At 37.0% G+C, this 25,258-nt stretch overlaps 1 protein-coding gene across 9 annotated transcripts in view; it reads right to left on the bottom strand.

The window, feature by feature from the left end:
* FRYL (FRY like transcription coactivator) overlaps positions 1 to 25,258 on the bottom strand; it is a 267,508-nt gene that overhangs the window by 145,002 nt on the left and 97,248 nt on the right. For 8 of the 9 annotated variants that reach the window (XR_008296329.1, XM_053217385.1, XM_053217388.1 and 5 more), the window contains one exon: positions 3,618 to 3,817. Coding sequence is in view for 8 of the 9 variants with exons in the window: in XM_027056388.2 (XP_026912189.2) it covers positions 3,618 to 3,817 (200 nt within the window). In the remaining variant the exon portion in view is untranslated. Of the gene's footprint in view, positions 1 to 3,617; positions 3,818 to 18,147; positions 18,211 to 25,258 lie in introns of all 9 variants that reach the window. The other variant, XM_053217387.1, reaches the window with a different exon arrangement.

Genomic DNA, 25,258 nt, shown 5'->3' with positions numbered 1-25,258 from the left:
CAAGAACTTGAATTCATTCCATAGCAATGAAAAGTGAGCAAGGTTTTTAAAGGGAAAAGGTGATAATATTTATGTTTTGGATGAAGCAAAGTCTGGTGAGAAGAAAAAAAAATGGCAAGGTGATAAACCACTTATCTACCGGTTACTGCAATGATCTAGAATGCATGAACTTGACCCTGAGCTAGGAAAGGGACAATGGCATTGGAAGAAAAAGGAAGGAGGAAGATATATAAGTTACTACTTTATAAACTCAGTCAAATTAGGCAACTTCACTTTCAAGTTTTTTACTTTCAAGAACTTTGTATTTCAAAATTAAAATTCCTTTAAGAATAATATTTGAGATCCAGCAGGACCACACCACATGTTGTTACTTATGAAATATTTTATAAAACAGGTAAAGTGTTTAAAAAAAAAAAAACCATATGAATTTAAAGTTGCTGAAGCCAGGGGTATCTGGCTGGCTCAGTTGGTGGAAGGTACGACTCTTGATATCAGGGTTATGAGTGCCAGCTCCACGTCAGGAGTAGAGATTACTTAAAAAATAAAATCTTGAAAGAAAGAGAAGAAAAGAAAAGAAAGAAAAAATAAAGTTGCTGAAGCCAGGCAATGGGTTCCAAGGGTTCACTACACTATAATCCCTACTTTTATACAAACTTGAAATTCTTCATAAACATTTTTCTCTTTTCAGGTTTATTCAGATAGAACTGACAAACACAATGTAACGTATTTAAAGTGTACAATGTGGGGCACCTGTGTGGCTCAGTGGATTAAGTCTGACTCTTGGTTTTGGCTCAGGTCATGATCTCATGGTTTCATGGGTTCAAGACCCGCATCAGGCTCCACATAGACAGTGTGAAGTCTGCTTGGGAGTCTCTGTCTCCCTCTCTCTCTCTGCCCCTCCCCACTTGTGCTGCCTCTCTCTCTCTCTCAAAATAAATAAATAAACTTAGAAAAGTGTACATTGTGATGATTTGATGTATGTACACACTGTGGAAGGATTCCCACCACTGACTTGATTAACATGTCCATCACTTTATATATCTACCCGATCTCCACCCCCTCCTTTTTTGGTGAGACCACATAAGTTCTACCCTTAGGAAACTTCAATTTTATAAAACAGTAGTATCAACTAGTCACCATGATCCATAAACTTTTTGTAATGTGTATTTTTTAAAAAGTGGCTCCCTTTCTTACTGTATGCTGGCTAAGCAGGCTAGTATAGCACATGATCACGTAATGAACAGACCACTGATGAAGAAAATAACACTTTATAGATTAAGCACATTTATAATCCAACCTCATAACCATTAACTCATATCTACAAGTCCTTGTAATCTTATTTTTAAGGCAGAACTTCACACACATGCTCTAAAATATACACGCACTGATAAAAACAAAATCATTATTTTGTTACATAGGAAGCAACTATGGAAGGATTTAATGTATATTTTAAAACATACATTTTGGCTAATTATCTTTTACATATTATTATTTATTAGACCTCATATACATTTGTGCATAGATGCTTTCTTCACAGTTTTTTTCCTACTTAGTGACAGCAAGAAACTGCTCACAGGCATGCACGTACCCACCCACATACCTTCGCAATCTTAGCAACATGAGGTCCAACACTTCACTAAGAAAATGAACACATAACAATACTTCCAATTTCCCACCTTTCTTAGGTCACCGCCTATTCTCTCTTCTGTTCCTTTCCTCCCTTCCTTCCTTCCCAGGAAGTTCAGCAGAATGAGTAAGCTTACAGGCTTTCAAGCCATTCGTGTGCCTAACTCCTCATTCTGGCTTTGAGCTTCGGAGAAGTAACAAACCCTCTGGGGTCTCAAATCACTGGTGAATACTGAGCCCTACCCCAGCTGTATAAAGAATAAATACATTTCAGCTGTTACATCCCCTACCTTTATCTTCATTGTGATCATCTCGCTTCTAACCTACACTGGGATCTTGATACATTACACATTCAGCCCCTTCAAACTCCGGAAGTTATTTCCTAAAGTTGTATCACCCTACTAAAATTGTTCTCAGGCTGCTGAATTCCTAGGTCCAATAACTCCTCTCAGTGTTCCTTGTACTCTGTCTCTCTATATCATTTGACAATAATAATGCCATTGCACATACTCTTTTCCTTGATATTGTAATCTGCTCTTTTGGCTTTACCACCCTAACGTAGATGATGCCAAAAATCTCTATTTCTGGTCCCCATCTCTGGTCACCAACAAAGAATTCCCAGGTACCAATCAAATAATTCCACATTGTTTAGATTGCCAGGATCTTGACCTTACCATACACAAAAGAAAAATTATCTCATTCCCCTTTTCTACCCCCATAATAGTCTCATGTTCTTTACCTAACATCATCTCTCCTGACACTTCAAAGAACTTTTAACCTTTACTTTCACTCAAAAACATCTACTATTTAACTGCCAACTCCTACTGATTTCATCATTTACCTTACTTTCCTCTGCAACCACTGCCATTGTTAATGCTCTAGTTCAAGACTCTTTTCATTCCAGCCTGAATTATACACAACAGCTAAATAGTAGTCTCTGCCTTTAAAGATTTTAAAGTAATCTCTCCACTCAACGAGGGGCTCAAACTCACAACCCCAAGATCAAGAGTTGCGTGCTCTACCGACTGAGCCAGCCAAGCCCCCCTTAACTCTCTGCCTTCAATCTCTTCTCTCTCCTAGGGTCCAACGACTGAATTATCTATCGCAACAACCTTCACCACTCTCTAGAATCTCACTCAAACATTTGCTTTCAGTCTTTCTCTTCCTTCCTCCTTACCATAAGCTCTAATCACATGGAGCTTCCCACACTGTTTAAGTATGCTTCATGCACTATATGTCTAAAAATAAATTTACTGGTTTATTGTAAGTTTGGTGACTGCCATATCATCAACTTGCAGAATATTCTAGGTTCTCCTTTATTTGCTCTTATCTGTCTCAACAATTCCCACTTGATGAAATCCATTTTTGTTCTTTGGCAACCCGCAGTAACATATTAAGGTGGATTCTAAAGTCATTACGGCTTTCTAGATCACAACTTGACTAGCCTGTCCCTTAATTCTCTTTTAAAGACTATTTTTTTAGAGCAGTTTCGTGTTCACAGCAAAACTGAGTGGAAGGGACAGATTTCCCATACACCCCATTCCACACTTGCACAGTCTCCCCACCAGAGTATTACATTTGTTACTAGTGACGTACCCAGGGTGACACTTCCTAATCATCCAAATTCCATAACCTACATGACAGAGCACTCTTGGTGTTGTGCATTCTGTGGCTATGGACAATGTACGATGACATGCATCCAGCACTGTAGTATCACACAGCGTACTTTCACTGCCCTAAAAATCCTCTGTGTTGTGCCTTTTTGCTCCTCCACCCACAATCCCTGGCCCCCCTGGTCTTTTTACTGTCTCCCTAAATTTTGCCTTTTGAAGGACGTCATATAGTTGGAACTATATAGTATGTAGCCTTTTCAGATTGGCTTCCTTTAATTTTTTTTTCAAGTACATTATTTCCTTTGGTAATTTTGTTATTAGAATGGTTAATACAAAAGTCAAGAAAATATTTCAGATTTATAGGTCAGCTCTACTCACCAAGGGTTCAGCCATTACAACTTCAATTTTCTTTTCAGCTTGAACAGCAAATTCTGCAAAGAGGCTCTTGATGACATATTCACCAGGCTTGACATCTGGGTCAATCGTAATGCTTGACATGATGATATTCTTTTTTCCCAAAGTGGAATGAAAGTTGGAAGAAGCACAGTACTTATTCACTTTGCTGACTGGTGCTGAAGCTAAAAACAAAAGAAACAAAAGAACTCTACTTTAATTATCAACACAATGAGACCTGCCACAACCACCCTATTTAATATACACTCTGCCCCTAAAACCCATCCAGATCTCCCCATCTGGATTATCATGCTCTATTTTTGTCTATTACACTTGCTACATTCTAACAAATGGCCCAACTATAATTTAGTTATGTGTTATTTATTATGTACTGTTTTTCTCTTGACCCTACTAATGTGAATTTCATAAGAACAGGGTTTTTCTTTTGTCTTTTTTGTTCATTGATGAATCCCAAGTACTCAGAACAATGCCTAGCATATACTGGGTACAATAAATATGCACTGAATGAATGAATGAATTCTAAACACGGTTGTGAGCAATGAAGGAAATAAAACAGATGTGATTAAATGAAACAGGGATCGGTTAGGGCACTGATAGATACTATCATGGAAAGCACGCCCAGGAAAGGCCTCACCGGCGTGCCTGGGTGGCTCAGTCAGTTAAGTGACGGCCTTTGGCTCAGGTCATGATCTCCTGGTTCATGAGTTCAAGCCCTGCATCAGGCTTCACGCTGACCGTGTACAGCCTGCTTGGGATTCTCCACCCCCACCCCCACCTCTCCCCCACTTAGGCATGCTCACTCTCCTCTCGCTCTCAAAAAATTGATAAACTTAAAAAAAAAAAAAAAAAAAAAGGAAAGCCCTCATTGAAGAAGCAACATTTGAACTCAGATCTAGATGATGAAAAAGAGGCAGCAAGGCAAAGCACCAGGAAAAGTGCTAACTTGAGTGTGTATGTTTGATAAACAAAAAGAAGACCAGTGTGGCGGGAACTCAAAGGATGCCTGGAAGCAGAGGTGAAGGGCAATCTGAGATGAGGTCAAAATCATTAGTCAGGGACTTAGAACTTTGTAGGAAAGTCAGATTTTATTCTAAATGAAATTAAAATTCAATGGAAAGTATTAACTTGGGAGGGATAGGACCCGGCTTCTCTTAAAAGATCTCTCTGGCTCCTCTGGAGAATGGACTGGAAGAGGGCAGAGGCAGAATCAGGGAAGCCACCACACAGATCCAGCCGAGATGATCCCGGCTCGGACTAAGAGGATGAAAGAGCACAGGAGAGAAGGAAAGGACTTCCCATCTATCATATGTTAGTGAATTTGGCATCAAGGTGAAAGAATGGCATTAACAGTGACTTGTAGGATTTTTATTAGAATCATTCAGAGGGCGGTGGTGCCGTTTGCTCAGATAGGGCTGTCCCAGTGCCTGGCAAACAGTCCGCTGCACCAGCTGTGGCACACAAAGAGCACTACTGACTGCTACATGCTTTTTATCTACACAGGTTTTGTTCTCTTGACTGCCTGGGCGATCTACCCGGCTTCGTATCTACAGTTTATCCGGTCACCTTGCTCTTCCAGCCACCTGCATAATACAGACCCTTCCAGCCTCGAACTTCAGCTTATGTCATCCTCTGTGGCCTAGAGTATTCACTGAAAAACCTGCAAGCTGGTACTTCTCTACCTTGACCTGACCTCTAGGTAATACTCTTTCGTGTGCTGTCGCAAAAGCAAACCCTACCTTGCAAAGGGAAGAACACAATTATTCAAATGCTGAATTCCTAGGTGTGTGTGCATAACTATGGGACAGTAAGTTTATTCTCTGGGTGGTTCGGTCACTTTAGCATCTGACTTCAGCTCAGGTCATGATCTCGTGGTTCGTGAGTTCGAGCCCCATGTCAGGCTCTGTGCTGACAGCTCAGAGCCTGGGGCCTGCTTCGGATTCTGTATCTCCCTCTTTCTCTGCCCCTACTCCCCTGCTCACTCTCTGTCTCTCTCTCTTAAAAATAAATAAAGATTAAAAAACTTATTATAAATATATACTCTCCAAACTCACAAATTGTTCTGTTAAAAAAAAAGAAAAACCAAACTTACTCTACCAAACATAGTGTGCCAAGATATATAAAAGTGACCTGTGATAACTCCAAAAGAATGTTCTAGAAAGCAATATAGAGTCAGGTTACAGCAGTTACTTCAGAAAAAATAACTGCAAATTAAGAAAAAAATATTTTTGAAAGAATTTCCAAACACTTGGCTTCTGTTCATGCCCTAGTTATTATCTTTATTTATTTACTTACTTTCCCCACAAAACAGACTTTTTTCCTCCAAGATTCAAAATTAGTCCCATGTGATGCTTATATATTAAAAAGTAAAGAATATTACAAATTTTTAATACTGCACTTAAAACTAAATTATCTTTGTGTCACATCAAATTAAAATATAATATGTATTGTAATCTAGAACTAAAATTATATAATAAGAACAATTCAAAACAAAAATTCACAGTCCTTTGAACACAGTACACACTATTTATTTTAAACAATGACCTGTTTGTTTACTCTGTTTCATGATCCAACATTGTGTATTATAAAGAAGAGGCTCTGTTAACAAACGTTATTGTGAAAAATGGTGATCTTAAAAGAAATCATTTTGGATCATTAAGAGTACTCTATATTTTATATCCATGTTATGTTGGAAAACTTTAGGTAATCATAAAATAGTAAAAATCAAACAAAAACCAACAACAACAATAAAAAACTACTCAGAGAGTTTCCTGAAGTTTAATTTACATTTTAAACATAAAAACAAAAACATTTTCAAGATTTTGACTTAAAGTAGTTGTTACAGGATATATCTTTTTTTTTTTAAGATTTGTAAGTCTCAAAATAAGATTCATAAGATCATAAAAGAGTTACAAAGTTTTCTTTGTCTTTAACTTTACAATAAATGTAACCAAAGAATCAGCCTTGTAATTAATGGGCCTGGTACTTAATTTCTAGACTTTGATGAAGTATAAACTTCTTAAATGACATTATTTGAATAGTTTCTTTAAAAAAGAAAAAAAAAACTTTAATTAAAATAACTTCTCACATTTTACTTTGTTATACTTCCTAAAAAGCATAAACATAAATTAAGCATAAATGAACATCACTAGATATCAAAACTGCATATTTTAAGAAATTTGCCAATAAAGCCAAAAATTTTAGGAATATCTGTACTTATCTTCTATTCTGTTCCAAATATCTGCACTAGCTTCCAAAATAAAAATATTTCAAGTTTGACAAAAAATCCAATGTTTATGAAAAATGTTTTAAAATCAAATTAATTTCAATTATATTTCTTAATAAGTATTCATGAATGTTTGTTGAATTAATTAATACCCAGATCTACTGATTGAAATTCCAGGCCGCAAAACACTCTAATGTTGATATGACGGGACTGGCAAAATAAATTATAATCTAATAAACAGAACGTTCTATAGACCACTGAAATGACATCATCAAAAGTACTGAATGGGGGTGTGCCTGGGTGACTCGGTTGAGCACCCAACTCTTGATTTCAGCTCAGGTCACAATCCCAGAGTCATGGGATTGAGCCCCACATCGGGCTCTGCACTGAACGTAGAGCCTGCTTAAGATTCTCTCTCTGCCCCTTTCTTCTCCTTCCCCACTTGTTCTCTTTCTCTCTCAACAACAACAAAAAAGCCAACAACAAAACAACAAAAACCTGAATGGCACAGGAAAACACTCAACATACAGAGTTGAGTGCAAAAAAGGTCGTAAGACAGTATATAAAACCAAAATAAAATAAAAAGGCAGAAAGAATATTTTTGCAGCATAGAACAAACACAGAGTTCATCACTTTTATCTCCATCTACAAAGCTCTAATGGCGTCAGCTGGAAAAAGACCCTCACCCCCAAACCAAAAACTATAGACAAAAGATATGAACAAACAAGTTACAATATTTAATCTCACTAATAGTTTTTTTAAACAAGTAAAAATTAGATGACACTTAGCAAAGTGGTTTCCCAGCCCACCAGTTTGTCTTTCACTAATGAATGTTTCACCTTTGGTAAAGATGTGTGAATTTCTCTCCTATTTTGCTAACGGAGAAGAAACAGAGGTGATTGCTGCAGGCAAGGTGAAAAGACCAGTTTCCACATAACTAGATTAACTTGATACCCCGACTGCTTGAGTTCAATATTTCATAATGTAAAACAATAATATTTCCCTACATGTTACCATAAAATTTTGAAAAATTTATGTAAGCTTATGAGAGAATGAAGACATAACCGTTAGAGCATAATTCGTAACACAACGTAGGCACTGAATTACAAATTGTAGAAACCCAGTGTCATATCAAACATCCTTGGAATATAAATCTACTAAACTCTAACTGCTAATAATAAGAATAAAGCCACGACCTGAATAATTAAAATATAGCAATAGAAGCTAGCATGCCTGTTCTTTCTTTTAGATAAAGCGCAAATAAAAAAATAAATATGGCATTTTTGGACAGCTTATTCTATATAGCACTGCACTAGCATATTTACTAAAACAATTCTTTTTTTCATGTTAAGACTCCTATACCCTTGTAAAATAAACAAATTCAGGCAAAGAGAGCAGACAAGCCTTAATGGGAGACATGTTTGGTTTTGTTACTTGATAGCAACAATTCTCAGCCTTTTTTTTTTTTTTTTTTAACCTGCCTCCACTGTGCTCTAATGCACAGCACTCTAAGCAGTAACATGACTCAAAATACAGAGTGATTCTCAACAACTGGGATGGTTCCAACAGGGATAGGTAGGGGCGGGTAGATGTAGTTTAAAAAGATCCCAGTGGAGTCTGTGAAAAAATACCCATAGCACCCTTATCCCAAGAACAGGTCTTTAGGGGTAAAAATTCCTACTTCAGTCACAATCTTTTATTTGCATGTGCATACATTCATGTATAGAAATGCAGAAATATAACAGTTTTGTACAACTGCTTACTATTATTACTTACACTGGCCAACAATAAAAATTTTGGTGATCACCCACCACCCCCCGGCAAAAAAAAAAAAAAAAAAAGTATCACGCAAATGGCATTGGAACAAGAACAAATATAAAAAATAGCTCTGAATTTAAAAAGCAAGACCAAAATTCTAGTTTAAAAAAGCAAGTCTATCCCAACAAGTTCTTTTGTGGATATCAACAAGCTAATTCTAAAGTTTATATGGAGAGGCAAATGACCCAGCATAGCCAACACAATACTGAAAGAGAACAAAACTGGAGAACTTACACTGCCTGACTTCAAGACTCACTTTAAAGCTACAGTAATAGAGACAATGTGGTACTGGTGAAAAAAAAAAAAAAAAAAAAAGATCAGAGGAATAGGACAGAGAACCCAGGAATAGACCCACAAATGATCTTTGACAAAGAAGCAAAGGCAATCAATGGGAAAAGGAGGTTTTTCCACAAATGGTGCTGGAATAACTGGAAATCCACAGGCAGAAGAAAAAGAAAAAGAAAAGGAAGAAGAATCTTCTAAACACAGAACTGACATTCACAGAAATTAACTCAAAATGGATTATAGATTTAAAAATGAAATGGAAAACTACAGAATTCCCAGAATATAATATAGGAGAAAAGCCAGGTATTCTTGGGTTTGGCAATGACTTTTTAGATATAACACCAAAATAGAAGCCACGAAAGAAAATTTGATAAATTGAGCTTTATAAAATTAATAACTTCAGCTCTACAAATGACACTATAAAGAGAATGAAAAGACAAGGCACAGATTGGGAGAAAATCTTTATAAAGCACATCTGATAAAGGACTGCCATCCAAAATATATAAAGAATCCTTGGGGTGCCTGTGTGGCTCAGTCAGTTGGGCAACCGACTTTGGCTCAAAACACCGTCTCACAGTTCATGAGTTCGAGGCCCGTGTTAGGCTCTCGGCTGTCACCACAGACAGCCCACTTCAGATCTTCTGTCCCCCTCTCTCTGCCCCTCCCCTGCTCACTCTCTCTCAAAAATAATTAAACATTAAAAAAAATTCTCTTACAGGCACCTGAGTGGCTCAGTCAGTTAAGCGTCCAATTTCAGCTCAAGTCATGATCTCATGGTTCATGAGTTCGAGCCCCGCATTGGACTATGGGCTGACAGCTCAGAGCCTGGAGCCTGCTTTGGATGCTGTGTCTCCCTCACTCTCTGCCCCACTCCACTCATACTCTGTCTCTCTCTCAAAAATAAATAAAATATTTCAAGGGCGCCTGGGTGGCTCAGTCAGTTGAGCGTCTGACTTCGGCTCAGGTCGTGATCTCGTGATCTGTGAGTTCAAGCCCAGCATCGGGCTCTGCGCTGACAGCTCAGAGCCTGAAGCCTCATTCAGATTCTGTGTTTCCCTCTCTCTCTGCCCCTACCCTGCTGTCTCTTTCTCTCAAAATATAAACAAACATTAATTAATAAATAAAATATTTTTAAAAATAAAAAAATAAAAAAATAAAAAATTCTCTTAAAAAAAGAATTCTTAAAAGTCAAAAAGAAAATAACCCAATTAGGAGTGCCTGGGTGGCTCAGTTGGTTAAGTAAGCATCTGACTACGGCTCAGGTCATGATCTCACAGTTCAGGAGTTCGATCCCCGTGTCAGGCTCTGTGCTGACAGCTCGGAGCCTGGAGCCTGCTTCCGATTCTGTGTCCCCCTCTCTCTCTGCTCCTCCCCTGCTCACACGCTGTCTCTCTCTCAAAAATAAATAAAGATTTAAAAAAGAAAAAGAAGAAAAAGAAAAGAACCCAATTAAAAAATAGGACAAATGTCTGCACAGACCCCTCCACAAAGAAGACGTACAGATGACAAACAAGCATATTAAAAGATGCTCCGTATGACAGGTCTTCAGGGAAATGCAAATTAAAACAACACTGACCCACCACTGTACATGTACTAGGATGGCCAAAAAACCCAGAACGCTGACACACTGAATGCTGGTGAGAGTGCGGGGCAACAAGAACTCTCATTCATCGTTGGTGGAAATATACAAAACGATACAGGCACTCTGGAAGACGGTTTAGAGGTTTCTTACAAAAATAAACATACTCTTACCAGATGACCCAGCAACCATGCTTATTGGTATTTACCTAAAGGAGTTACAAATCCACACAAAAACCTGTATAGGGAAGTTCATAGCAGCTTTATTCCTAAATGCCAAAACTTGGAAGCAACCAAGATGACCTTCAGTAGGTGAAGGTTTCAAAAATAAACTGTGGTGCATCCAGACAAGGGAATAGTATTCAGTGCTAAAACAGAATGAATGATCAAGCCAAGAAAAGACTTTAGAGGAAACCAAAATGCATATTATTGAGAGAAGCCAGTCTGAAAAAGTACATGGTATATGATTCCAACTATATGACATTAAGGAGAAGGCAAAAGTATGGAAGCAGGAAAAAGATGCATGATTGCCAGGGGTCAGAGGCAGAGGCGGACAGGGGAGCGCAGGGAATAGGGGAGCACAGGTGATTTTGAGGGCCCTGAAACTATTCTGTATGAAATTGTAATGATGGGAACATGTCCTTATATTTGTCAAAACCCAAAGAATATAAAACACAAGGAGTGAACCCTAATGTAAACTATGGATTTGGGGAGATTACCATGTGTCAAATAGGTTCATCACTTATAACAACTGTATCACATTAATATAAAATGTTAATAAGGGAAACTCGGGGCAGGATAAGGGGGTGCATGGGAACTGTTTGTACTTTCTCCTCAAATTTTCTGTAATTTGACACTGCTCTAAAAAATAAAGTCTGTGAATTCTTAACAATTCAAAAAGAAAGAAAGAAAAGCCCATTCTATCCCTGTCAGCCAGAACCAAAGATGCCTGGGAAGAGTCAAAATAAACAACAGCTCAAGCTAAAGTTTAAAACAATAATGTACTTGGATCAAGCTCAGAGAAAGGAAACAGATTATAAGTCAATTAAAAATAAAATGTCAAAAACACAAATCAGGTTACACAGTAGACTGAAAGTAGAAACAAAGCTAGCAAAATCAATATTAGGGAATAATAGCAAATTTCAACTTTTGGTGAGGCCAGTCAGGTTGGTATAACCTCTCAACAAACTATCCAGTGAAAAACTGCACATTTGGAAGCAACTGTATCTGAAAAGGACATAAGGAAATACAAATGATATGTATGCTGTGAGTATTGAAAGGTACAACATGAAGACATCATTTGATGACTTCAGTGAACACACACAGTTTGTTATCAAGGTGAGATGACCTCAAAATTTCTTCATAAATGAAGGACACTCATACCAGACACTGTTTATTTCTGATGGAAATGAAACAGTATTTAATACTTTATTAAGGTATTTTTCATATTTGTTCCTTTTATTTTATTAATTTTTTAAATTTTAATCCCAGTATAGTTAACATACAGTGTTAGTTTAGGTGTACAATATATTGATTTAATGGAATTCTATCGATTACTCAGTGCTCATCATGGTTAAGAGTACTTTTAATCCCCTTCACCTCTTTCACCCCCTGCCCCCAGCTCCCCTCTGGTAAGTACCAGTTTTGTTCTCTACAGTTCTAACAAACCTAGTCTTATTTCAAGTGATATGCTGGTAAATGCCTCTTAAAAAAAAAAAAGAAAGAAAGAAAGTCTTCTGATTGATAGCATTTGCCAATTTCCATTGTGTAAATACCGTCATCATGATTGATTTCAAGCCACCAACAGTTTAACAACCAACTAGTTAAAATTCCTGGCAGTAACTAGATCCAGAATATACTATAAGTTATACTCAATTTGTGATGAGGAAATTGACTCCTAATTAAAGTTATTTGTCACTTGGGAGTGAAATATGAATTCAGGTCCTGAGTTTCTAACAACTTTCAGATCAGTGGCTTTGTTTTCTCCAGAATCACCAGATTTTCATACATCCCTTTTTTTTCTCTTTTAAGGATTTAGATTACATACTATTGGCTTAGAATAACTATTTCCCAAATCAAATATTTTGGTTGCATCTTCAAATTCCTTTACATAAAATGAACTAAAAAGAAACAGCTTTTCCACTTTGATTAGAGATATATTTACCTATATTTTCTTTCTTTTTTATTGAAGCTTTTATTTTTAATTTTAGGTAGTTAACATACAGTGCAATATTGGTTTCAGGAGAATTCAGTGATTCATCACTTACGTACGACACCCAGTGCTCATCACAACAAGTGCCCTTTTCAATACCTATGGCCCATCTAGCCCATCTCCCACCCACCTCCCCCCATCAACCCTCAGTTTGTTCTCTACTGTTAAGAGTCTCTTGTGGTTTGTTTCCCTCTGGTTTTTTCCCCCTCACTTCCCATGTGCTCCTCTGTTTTGTTTCTTAAATTCCACATATGAGTGAAATCATATGGTATTTGTCTTTCTCTGATTGACTTATTTCACTTAGCATAATACATTCTAACTCCATCCACATTATTGCAAATGGCCAGATTTCATTCTTTTTGATGGCTGAGTAATACCCCATTGTGTGTATGTATGTGTATATACCACATGTTCTTTATCCATTCATCAGTCGATGGACATTTGGGCTGTCTCCATAGTTTGGTTATTGATGATGGTGCTGCTATAAACATTGGGGCATATGTACCCCTTCAAATCTGTACTTTTAATCCTTTGGTTAAATACCTAATAGTGCAATTGCTGGCTTATAGGGTAGTTCTCACCTATATTTTAACTCCTTTTTTACTTAGTTTTATTTTTTACGTTAAAATCTGTCATCTTGGGGCACCTGGGTGGCTCAGTTGCACGTCCAGCTCTTGATTTCGGCTCAGGTCATGATCTCACAGTTTGTGAGATGGAGCCTTGCAACAGACTCTGTGCTGATAGCATGAAGCTTACTTGGGATTCTCTCCCTCCCCCTCTCTCTGCCCCTCCTGTGCTCATTCTCACTCTCCCTCTCTCTGTCAAATAAATAAGCATATGAGAAATAAATCTATCATCCAACTGGAGTTTATTTGGAGTGATATTCAATAAAGACTTTTTTTTCTCCAATATTTCATCAATTCTTTTAGGTTCCTTTACTGAAAGTCAATCACTGATCTTATTCACTGATTTTATTCACTGTAGTTTATAAACTACATCCAAACTCAAATTGTGCTTTGTATCCTGCTCATTAAGAATCTGGTTTTGGAGAGAAAAAAAGAAAAGAAAAGAATATTCAGAAGGGAAGCTGAGAGAAGAAATTCTTTTAAAAAGGAAAAGGAATGGAGGTGGATTAGGCCTGGAACATAGGCTGAAAAAACCTCCTAGGCCTATTTCTATTGGACTATTCATTTAAACCTTGTAGCCTGGGTACCTGTCTTTTTGAGGAGTGATATACTGCTATCCCTTTCTTGATAACAAATTTAACAAATTAATGATACAGTGAAACTACAGTCTCATAAGAAAGATCATGGACATAAGCATACTCACATAAAAAATCTGTTTTTGTATCAGTATCTCCTTTTAATTACTGTAGCTTTATAATAAGTTTTATTATCTGTTGGCACAAATACTCCTGTTTACTCATCACCCTCAGTAATTTCTCAGCTATTGTTTTTCACTTACACTTCCAGACTTGTACGTATCTTCATAAATTAATGGAAAAAATTGGCATCTTAATTAAGACTTCTTGTCTAGAACCTGGGCATACCCTCATTAATTTATCTTCTTTTGTGTGTCCAAAGAGAAATGAGACCTATATGATTCTTTTTTTTTTTTTAGATTTGAATTTTTATTCACTCTTTAAGTTACTAATTTTTAAAATCATAGTATGTAATTCTTACTAATTCTATTCGTAAATACTTTAAGTTTCTGTTCTGTATGAATGCAATCAGTTTTCTTACTATTCAGCCCCACATTTCTGCTTCTGGTAGAATTTCAATGGATAGAAAAATTAAGACTTTTACTTGTTCTTTGGACATCTGTTCCTAAAATGTTTATTTATCCTAGTCTAAACTATTCCTATTGAAAACAGTTTCTAAACATAGAAGTCCTATGACATCCTTGGCACATATCCAATGCTTTTTACTTGAAGTCTACTACAGAAATATCTCTTATTATAAAGCTTAAGAAAAATGACCTATCTCTAAATAATCCATTATTCACTCAGCTAGAATCTCCCTGAGGTTATTTTCTTATACTCTTTGAACCTTCAGAAACTCAGCTCAGAAACTATTCCAAAAATCTAGAAATTATGTGGTATTTTTAAAATGTGCATGAACCCAGGAGTCAGAAGACCAGGGCCCCAGACTTGACTTGGCTACTTAGTATCATTATAATCTTGGTCATATTATTTAACCTTTCCAAGCTTTTGCCTTCCCTCTAGAAAAGAAAAGGCTGAATTAAATCTCAACCATGGGTATGTATCAGAAGCAACAAGAAAGTTGTTTTCATTTTTGTTCTCCTCTTCTCCCGTAAAAATACTCACTGCCAGGGAAAAAGCTATCATGACAGACTTTTCTCCCCTGGCCAGACATGAATCTGGGGATCAGAATCGGAGAGCCCTGAGGTGAAAACCGGAAGGCCAGAATCCTGCAGGACCTCATCTGGCACACACATGTAGATTTAGGGCCTATGGGAGGTAAACAGCAGCATATCGATGCATAACCATCTTCTTTGCCTTCTAAGAAGCTGAGCAGAATCTAATACGTGGGCCGAACCCTCCATACCCTTGAAGCTGACATGGTGGGGGGAGACAAGGACCAAAGAGGCTTCCTCCTAATATTTTAACTGGAGCTAACAGAGGCTCAGAGATGCTGAGAATGCTTTCCCTTCCTTGAGATAACTCTTTAAAACACCATAGCTGTATGGCCCACCCTTAGTTAGCAGACAAAGAGATCTAACTGCACACTACAGACACCCAGCAGCCAGAGATAAAGAAAACAAATAAAAATATTTACCAAACATGAGCAGTAAACATCATTATAGGTTTCAGCACACCCAATCTATTTCAATTAAAAACAGAAACTAAACAAAGATGCAACCTCTTGCCTTATTATTCAACACTAGGTGGTTAAGGAAAAATATAAGATACAAAAAAATTATAATTGTTATAAATACTGAGAAAGAAACACAGCTTTCTATATTAAAGCAATAATCACCTAGAAAGGAAAATGGATAAAAAATCTTCTATTCACAAGTATAAAATAAGTTGTGATAAATTTAATAAGGAAAACATAGGATTTACATAGCAGAAACTACCAAAACTTTCTCTTTCTCTCTCTCTCTCTCTTTTTTAAGCAATCTCTACACCCAACGTGGGGCTTGAACTCACAACCTTGAGATCAAGAGGCTCATGCTCTACTGACTGAGCCAGCCAGTTACCTCTACGAGAATCTCATAAAGAAAATAAAAGATCTGAGCAAATGGAAAGACATATTTGTGGGTAAGAGCACTTGTTATTATAAGGGTTAATTCTCACAAAATTATTAATTATGACAATTCCAATTAAGATTTCAATACAATTTTTTTTAAAGTTTTACCGGATAAAGCCATCTTCAAGTATACATAAGGAAGAATAGCTCCCAAAAGTTAAAAAAAAAATCATTTTTAAAAAATACAAAGAATATTTTCTAAATCAGAAAACAACATAACTATAATTAGAACACATTATAACTATATCTGAAACATTACATTGAAATATAAAATGACTATATTAGACCATAATAAAATAAATTGGATTAACATAAGTAAAAATAAGTAAACATAAGTAAACATAAGTAAAAATAAATTGGATTAACGTAAAAGATTAGACAGCCTCCCCAAAATCCCAGTATAAGCATTCAACATGGGCAAAAACAGAAGAAAGGGGATGATTTATTTAGTAATAATGTTTGAATATCACCTGACCATTCAACTGAAAAAAAACAAATACACTATACTCAAAAACCAGATGAACAGGATGTTGAAAATTATTTTTAAGTTTTTAAAAAAATTTTTAAGAAAAAAATTCATAGGAGTCCACATACAGAATCCGGGGCAGAGGAGATTGTTGGCTAAGATAGAAAACCTAAAATTATTCTAAAAGGATGAATACATTCAACCAAGTAAAAATTTTTGATATTTATTAGGCAAACAATACCATAAACAAGACAGGACCAAGTTGGAAAAAAATATAATGCAGATGACAGCTAACATAAAGTATTCAAAAGGGCACTTAGCAATTAACAAGAAAAAGACAACACAATAGAGAAAAATTGGCAAAACTATATATAATTAGTCAATTCATGTAAGAATAAATCTAAGAAGACAACATATGAAAAAACATTCAAACTTTCTAGTATCCAGAAAATGCAAATTAAAGTAGCAATAAGCTTTCATTGTACACACACCAGACTGGCAAATATTAGAACAAGTAATCTATCGTTGGCAGGATACAGGGAAACTGACCACTTAACCCACTGCTGATGGAAATGTAACATCCACCTAAGTACAGTCTGGTATGCTGAACAAAAAGACGAGTATTCTGGCTCCTATAGCACAGCACTACAGATATTAATTTCTTTGATCTACAAGCTTTCCATGCAACCCTCTGATTAGAATTTAGTTCTGTATGACCTACCCCACAAGGAGAGGAAAGAATGGCCCGCCAGCTCAAGCATTAACACCCACTTGGCACATTTCTCATTGTAAATTAGTAGATTGGCAAACATAAAAACTTGTCTCTGTCAGACTGTTTATTACAATTCCACCTCCTGAAAAAGATTTCATATTCACTCTCAGCATTAAGGCAAAGTCAAGTTTTGTGACCTGATCCCGGTCTTTGCTGGCCTTCTCTGGCAATTCCTTAAATCACAATCAAAATCTTTGGAGTGAGGCCCAGGCATCTGTATGTTTTTGAAGACTCCCCAACATGACTCTCATGTGCCGCCAAGGTTGAGAATCATTACTTTAAACTATTCTTTTAAAGTGGAACAGTTGGTTCTGTACAATAATTTTACTTAAAACTAATTTTGATCAATAAAAAGTTTCAAAAATACCATAAATAAGGAAACCTGTTTATATAATAACCACAAATAACATCCATCAAGCAATTTGGAGCTTGTTAAATAAATGCACGTCAGGGGCAAAGCTCTTAGGAAGCAAAGCAGAGGATCAATAAAACAATTCAAAAACCTAATCTTAAAAAGTCATATGTGGTTCTCCCCGTTCATACTAGAACTCTTGAACTGATTTTTCTCTTGTGCTTTCAGCCACTTTACTCACTGACTCGTGCCCCACACCACACACCCCATCAATCCTCTGCCTTTCATTATCTGTGATTTCGAAGGGTGAGGCTTCATTGATGAGAACTTGAGAACCATCAATTCCTCCCTGTGCCTTATATCCTGTATCTGGTCACCAAACCCCATCTTAGTGAAGGGAATCTCCCCCGGGCCGTCTTTTTCCTGCATAATTAAGCTTCATCTCTATGATACCCTATGTAGACTGTAGAAATGCGTGCCTCTGTACTCTGCATAAAAATGCACCACTAACCTTACCTTCAAGAATGTCACTAAGGCCACTTTATTGGAATCATCATTTTCTTTTCTTCCACAGTGTCCCTACAATAAGAATGACTCATTCACATATTGCTACAAAATTTTATGTGAAGCTTTTAAGTTTTTCCATTTTTTTCAGACTTCATTTTTTTTTTTTTTTAAGAGCAGTTTTAGGTTCACAGCAAAACTGAGAGAAGGAACGGAGATTTCCCATGTACCTTCTGCTCCCCGCATGCACAGCCTCTCCCATGATCAACAGCCCCTACCGGCACGGTATATTTGTTACAGTTGACGAACCTATCCTGACACGTTATTATCATCCAAAGTCCATCATTTACCTTACAGTCCATTCTTGGTGTTTTATACTCTATGGGTTTGAACAAATGCATCCACCAACAAAGAACACTGAGAGTAGCTTCAATGCCCCCCCAAAATCCTCTGAGCCCTACCCATTCATCTGTCCTTCCTCCCAACCCCTGTCTACCACTTTTCTTATTATGTCCATAGTTTTACCTTTTCCAGAATGTCCTATAGTTGGAATCCTACTGTATGTAGTAGCCTTTTCAGACTGGCTTCTTTCATTTAGTAATAATACATTGAAGTTTCCTACAAATCTCTTCATGCCTTGAAAGCTTGTTTCATTTTAGCACTTAATACTATTCCATTGTCTGGATGCACCACAGTTTATCCACTCCCCTACTGAAGGACATCTCTGTTGCTTCCAAGTTTTGGCAAGTATGAATAAAACTGCTCTAAACATCAGTGAAGATTATTTTAAACAAAACAAATATCCATCTAATGCATCTAATGTAAATTTGTATTTGCTATTATTTATAGTGTTATGTTAAGGGATATTAGTTCATCCTTCATTTTTATATTTTCACTACTTTCTGTATCACGTGCCAATAAATGTATGTATTGTTTCTAAAACCATTCATATGATTTTCTACTATGAACCACCATCACATTTCCAATTCATTATCTTCTAGTAGAAATAGGTCTGATGCTTAGGAATTTGTCTTCTATAGTCTTCCCCAAAGAGACTTCTTAATTTTCTTGTTCTAAAAACCCTTAAAACTTTACTCATTTTAGCAAATGTTTTAAATTGGGAAACAGCATGCTTAAACCAACTAGTAGACTCAAAATAAAAGTGGAATAAATTCCTCTTAGGCAATGTCCTGTGACATCATACATTAACAGATTAGGAGGAGGAATAATCAAGAGAACATATTCAGGGTGCCTGAGTATCTCAGTCGGTTAAGAATCCAACTTCGGCTCAGGTCATGATCTTGCAGTTTGTGAGTTCAAGCCCTGCCTCGGGCTCTGCGCTGACAGCTCAGAGCCTGGAGCTTGCTTTGGATTCTGCGTCCTGTCTGCCTCTCCCCCCATTCATACTCTGTCCCTCCCTCTCAAAAATAAACATTAAAAAAATTTTTTTTGAAAAAGAACATAACCCAGTCCATCCTGCAAAAGGCTAGCAAACTGTGTCTTATCAATGTGATAATGAGATCGTACACATGGTTACTTCCAGAAATGAAGTCTAAAAGAGTATGGACAGTATTGCAACAAGCCAGAACCCAATGATTTGGGGCTTAGCCACGACAGTAGGCCAGATACCTATCAGGTGTCATATTTAAAATATTTAGCAATTAGTACAGAGGGGCAATTAGAACGGACTCTGGCTATAAATACCACTACAGCCATAAGGATGTATAATGGCTGAATATCAACAATGTTGGAGGTAATAAGAAATCTAGGAATGGAGGCAGAGTTTGATAACAGGTAAAAAGCACCACAGAGATCAACGGAAAAACAACATCAACAAAAACAATGGAAGAACAACAGGTGTTATGTTAGCAAACATAGTATGCATAGTCTAAGAACAGGAAATACAAGGACATGCACTAAGGGAGGTAGATCTCATCATTAAAAAGGTACATCAGCAGCAATTGATTCTCCTCGAGTCCTTATGTTTTGTTTTTGTATGAAAACTTCATTCCCTTGAGGAGCAAAAGCAGAGTCCTGTATTTGAAAGAAATAGAGTTGCCAGAGAGTTTGACAAAGCAAGGCTCAGGAAGGAAGAAACACCCATTAGTAGAGGTGGAGCTTTGACTTCCATTCTTTGCACAAGAAGGAACCGCAGCCTGGACACTAGAACCGAAGAGTAGAGTCAGGCCAAAGCTCATAGTGAGGGGGGCTGGTGCGAGTTGGGTGGACTAGTGAGCTCAGGCTCTCCAAAACTCACCATCTTAGCACAGGATAGGAACCAGGGCCTGATAACAAGATGGGAGTTTAGACACAACTAGAACAGAAGGTACGCACAGGGGAAGGTTATGACATCCAGGTTTATGAAACAGCAGGTCTGAAACTTACCACAGATATTAACACTGTCCTTTTGAATAATCTTAGATGCCTATGAATACTGGGACCATCTGTTTAGATTTTCCCAATTTTGAAATGTCTATCTCATTATTAAACTATGTGTCTTCATTCTAATACTTACCAACATAAAACTTCCAAACAAACCGTGAAACCAAATACTTAATGAGTTGGAGAATCAGCTGTACTTCTCACAAAACAAAATGTTCAGTCTTGAAAATAAAGTTTCTCTGTCAAATGAGGTAGACCTGGCTTAAGGAGTTAGAATATATATATCTCTTTTTTAATGGATAAAGCAGGCCCGTGATTCCTAAATTCAAAGATGCCTACAGCTAGGAACTCTAAATTCAGGGACCATCACAGAGTTCACACTGTTCATTTAGCACAATGAGTTGGCCTCCTTGTCTAGGCTTCATTTCCTAAAGTAGACAGATTTCTCTGAGGGATGAGAGAATATTTTGGCAATAAGCAATAGGTGATTCTTTTCTACTGTGATCAATATGAATTCTCGATGGATACATCTCTGAAATTAATGTCAATTGAGAACATTAATTACCTTGCCATATTCATTTATAGAATCCAAGTTAAAAATCTCCTTCACCTCCCATATCTATTGTTCCCACCTCTTAAATATTTCTCATATCCATGATTCAATGAGTAAAGATTTTGTGAAACACTCAGAAGAGTACCTAATATGGTAGACATTATAGGTATGTTTGCTAAAAGAAAGAAAAAAAAAAGGAAAAAAAATGAGTTTTCTTCATTTGTTCAGCCTTCATCTCACGTCTGGTCTACTGCAGTAGCCATCCACCTACATATATGGTCCCTCCCTCTCTCACCCCCACCACCTCTATTCCACGAAAAACGTAAGTCTGATAAAAATCACCCTAACTACGGTCACAAAATCCATCAATGGTTCTCCATTTGTTTTAGGGTTAAGACCAAAATTCATAACAAAGTCTTCACAATTACATGAGCTCTGACCCCTACCTTTCCAACTCATTCCCATGCTTCTCTGCTCCAGCCAAATTGGCCATATTTCCTCCAGTGCCCAGCATGGGATATCCCTTCTGTCCACCCACCCTTCCTCCAAACTGTTAATCCTGTCTTCCTTCAGATTTTGCTGAAGTATCACTAGAGATCAGGGAAGACTTTAAATTGATATATGAAGGATTAAAGGATGTTAAAGAATTTGGTGTGTAATGTACAACAATAACTATACTCTGTTGGAAATACTGGATTAACAATATTTTGTTGTATGTTTTTAAGTTAATTTACTTTGAGAGAGAGAGAGAGAGAGAGAGAGAGAGAGAGAGAGAGAGAGAATGAGTGCTCGAGAGGGGAAAAGAGAGGGAGAGAGGGAGAGGGAGAATCCCAAACAGGCTCCACATTGCCAGTGCAGAGCCTGATGCAGGGCTCAAACTCATGAACTATGAGATCATGACCTACGCTGAAATCTTGAGTTGGACACAACCAACTGAGCCACCCAGGCACCCCATTGTGCTGTATTTCTGAAAGTTACTAAGAGAGTAAGTCTTCAAAGTTTTCATTGCAAGGGAAAAAATTCTATGTGAGGTGATGGATGTTAATTAATCTTATTATGGTAATTGTTTTGCTATATACACACACACACACACACACACACACATGCACACACACATAAAATCATTATGTTGTATACCTTAAACTTATACAATGTGATACATCAATTATATCTCAATAAAACTGGGGTGGGGGGAGTTTGGGTGTATATTGGGGGTGGGTTCTTACTGCTCTTTAACTTATCTGAACCCCAATTTACTCATCTAATAAAAAAACAGCAACTTATCGACAGATGAGTAGATAAACAAAATGTGGTATATCCATACAACAGAATATTCAGTCATAAAAAGTAATGAAATACCGATAGATAAATAGATGAATCTTCGAAATATGCTAAGTGAAAGAAGATAGTCACAAAAGAACCCTATTAGGATTCCAGTTACATGATGTGTCCCGGAATAGGCAAATCCCTAGAGACAGACAGTAAATTAGTGAGTACGAGGTTCCTTTTTGGGGTAATGAAAATGTTCTACAATTAGAGAGTGGTGATCATTGTACAGCTTGGTGAATAAAAAACTATATAATGTGTAAGCTATACACATTTTTAAAAGGATGACTTTATGGTATGTGAATTGTATATACGTTACATTGTATTATAAACCTATTATTTTTAAAACAACAATGATAGTTTACCCCAAATTTTTAAGATGCTTACGTGAGATTTAACAAACATATGTCCACATAATTTGGACTGTACACAGACACACACACACACACACACACACACACACACAAATATGTACTTACCACAATAACAGGACTATAATTACCTCAATGCATGGTAAGTAGAATTATTTTAATCAAGTGACATGCAAATTTTAACTGAAATTTAGATAAATGCATAATTAGCCTTTTGGGGTTGACATTTACTATTTTTGCAATCCAGGAAAAACATCATTGAGCATTAAAAACTCTACGAACTTTGCTCATTGTGCAAAAACTCAAGTAATTTATGCAAATTTAGTTTCTTAACATTCCATATCTTATTCATATTTTAATTAACAAAAACCATGGTTAAAATAAGTCAATTTATCTCTTCTATGCCTGGGATGACAAATGACTTTTTTGAAACACTAGCTGTCTTAAAATTATGTATGCAAAATAAATTCTACAAATATGTTTACAAGAGGTATTCTATTGATAATAAATGCGTCTGTGCCCTTAACAATGCCAATACATAACTGGATACATCTTAGTACTGAATCCTGCATTGTCTTATCAATTTTAGGGAACTAAGCCAATCTTTTAATGATAACATCCTCACCACACAGCTGGTTTAACAGAATGTTCCTGATTCAGTTTTTAAAAGAAGTAAGGCCTAAAACTGTTGGCACAAAGACAAAACCCTGAATTTAGGCCATATGAATGTCACTTCATTGTTGTTACTGAAAGAAATAAGCTCAACTATAATCAAACTTCAGCAGCACTGCATCAACATTCTGCCAGCTAAGCAGGCCTTGAAAACAGAGGGCCTCTGGCGATTAATATAAAACGTAGCATTGAACAATAATAGGAATCGTGGGAAGTGCATCTTACAAACATGAAACATTACTATTTAATGATAAAGGATTATAACATGCACTGCTATTAAGTTATGTTCAACGACAAACATTTAATTTTTCTTTTTTCTTCAAGAAGAGTAAGGGCAACATGTGAAATATATAATTTATTTAATGGAAAAATTATTTGCCTTTTTTTTATATACAAAGGCTATTAATAAATCAGATTTTTCTGTCCTTCCTGAGAAATTCACTAAATAGAGTTTAGTAAAATGCTAAAATTTTTTGAAATCGCTAAGGTTTCATTTTATAAATTGCTGCTTCAGGAACTACTCCCCTTAGAGACATTACTAGTATAATAATGAACACCAGTATAAGAGGGACCATATATTTATCCTTCTACCCTTTTTCCTATTAGTAATCCATTCCAACAAAAATGATTGCATCCCCAAGCTTTATCTTACCTGCCTGCACAGTTACCAGAACTTAACTAAACATTAAGTATACAAAGAAGTATTGAGTATGTAAAGAACAACAACAAAAAAAAAAACAAACTATGCCCTCCAGGGGCTTATACTATAAGCTTTTTTACTGTAAGTAAAAAAAGAAAGACACGAATGAGGTGATATATGTAACGATACCATGATGTTTAAGGTGAAGAACAGAACAGATGAAGCATTAAGTATCTGGTGAACTCAAGAAAAGATGGGTCTTCCAAGGTGAAGAAGAGTTAGTTGTGAAGCAGACATAGGGCTGAGGGGGGCTAAGAGGATGTGCATCCCAGGCAAAGGAAGCGGCAAATACGAACGCCCAACACACTCCAGGAGCTGGGCAAGCACAGCAAGAGAGGAGACACAAAACGAGAGGGGCTGGATGACAAAAGGTTTCATTCCATAGGGGAGAGAAAGACTATGATGGAGGGGAGAGATTTTAAGAGTGGGCTTCTAGAAGGAGCCTTTGGCAGCAACGTGTAAGAGGCTAACAGGAAGCTATGGCAATAATCCGGATGATAATGAAGAGAGGCCTGAACTAAGTTAAGTGGCTACGGCATCAGAAGGCAGGAGAGACTAAGGAAACTGTACAAGGTAGGATGACGCGTCTTGGTAATCAGTGGGGAGTAGGTGGTGTAGGGGTGACAGAGGGCTGTTGACCGACACCTGCTTCCTGGCTCAGGGAGACTGTGGATGGCAGTACTGTCTACCACGATAGGGAACATCTTGTCATTCAAAACGAAACTCAGTCTCCTTCCCTCTACATCTTCTCTGTGTCTCCTGTGGTTCAATAGGATTCCCCTGGTCTCTGTACCCCCCATGCTTTTCACATGGAACAGTCACGTGGTAAGTCATAATGCATACACAGCAGTGCTCATTTAGCTTCCTTACTGTTAGCCTTACATGCACGTTTACTCTCTGACTAGAAGCTCCTTATGCGCAAAGACCTCATCTACTTGTGACAGTACAGTATGTGCTCCATCAAGGCTGGCTGATTCAAGAGCCGGATTATGGAAACAACCCTAGGAAGAAACAGATAACCACCGTCCTTTTCTAGGGTTTTAAAAATACTTTAATCTTCTCTCTCTCCTTTTTAACTATAACAGGGGAAGGGAAGATTTTAAAAAGCCATCCACAGAT

The sequence above is a fragment of the Acinonyx jubatus genome, chromosome B1 (genome assembly GCF_027475565.1).
Source record: "Acinonyx jubatus isolate Ajub_Pintada_27869175 chromosome B1, VMU_Ajub_asm_v1.0, whole genome shotgun sequence".
NCBI lineage: Eukaryota > Metazoa > Chordata > Mammalia > Carnivora > Felidae > Acinonyx > Acinonyx jubatus.
This window is presented reverse-complemented; position numbering and strand designations above follow the sequence as displayed.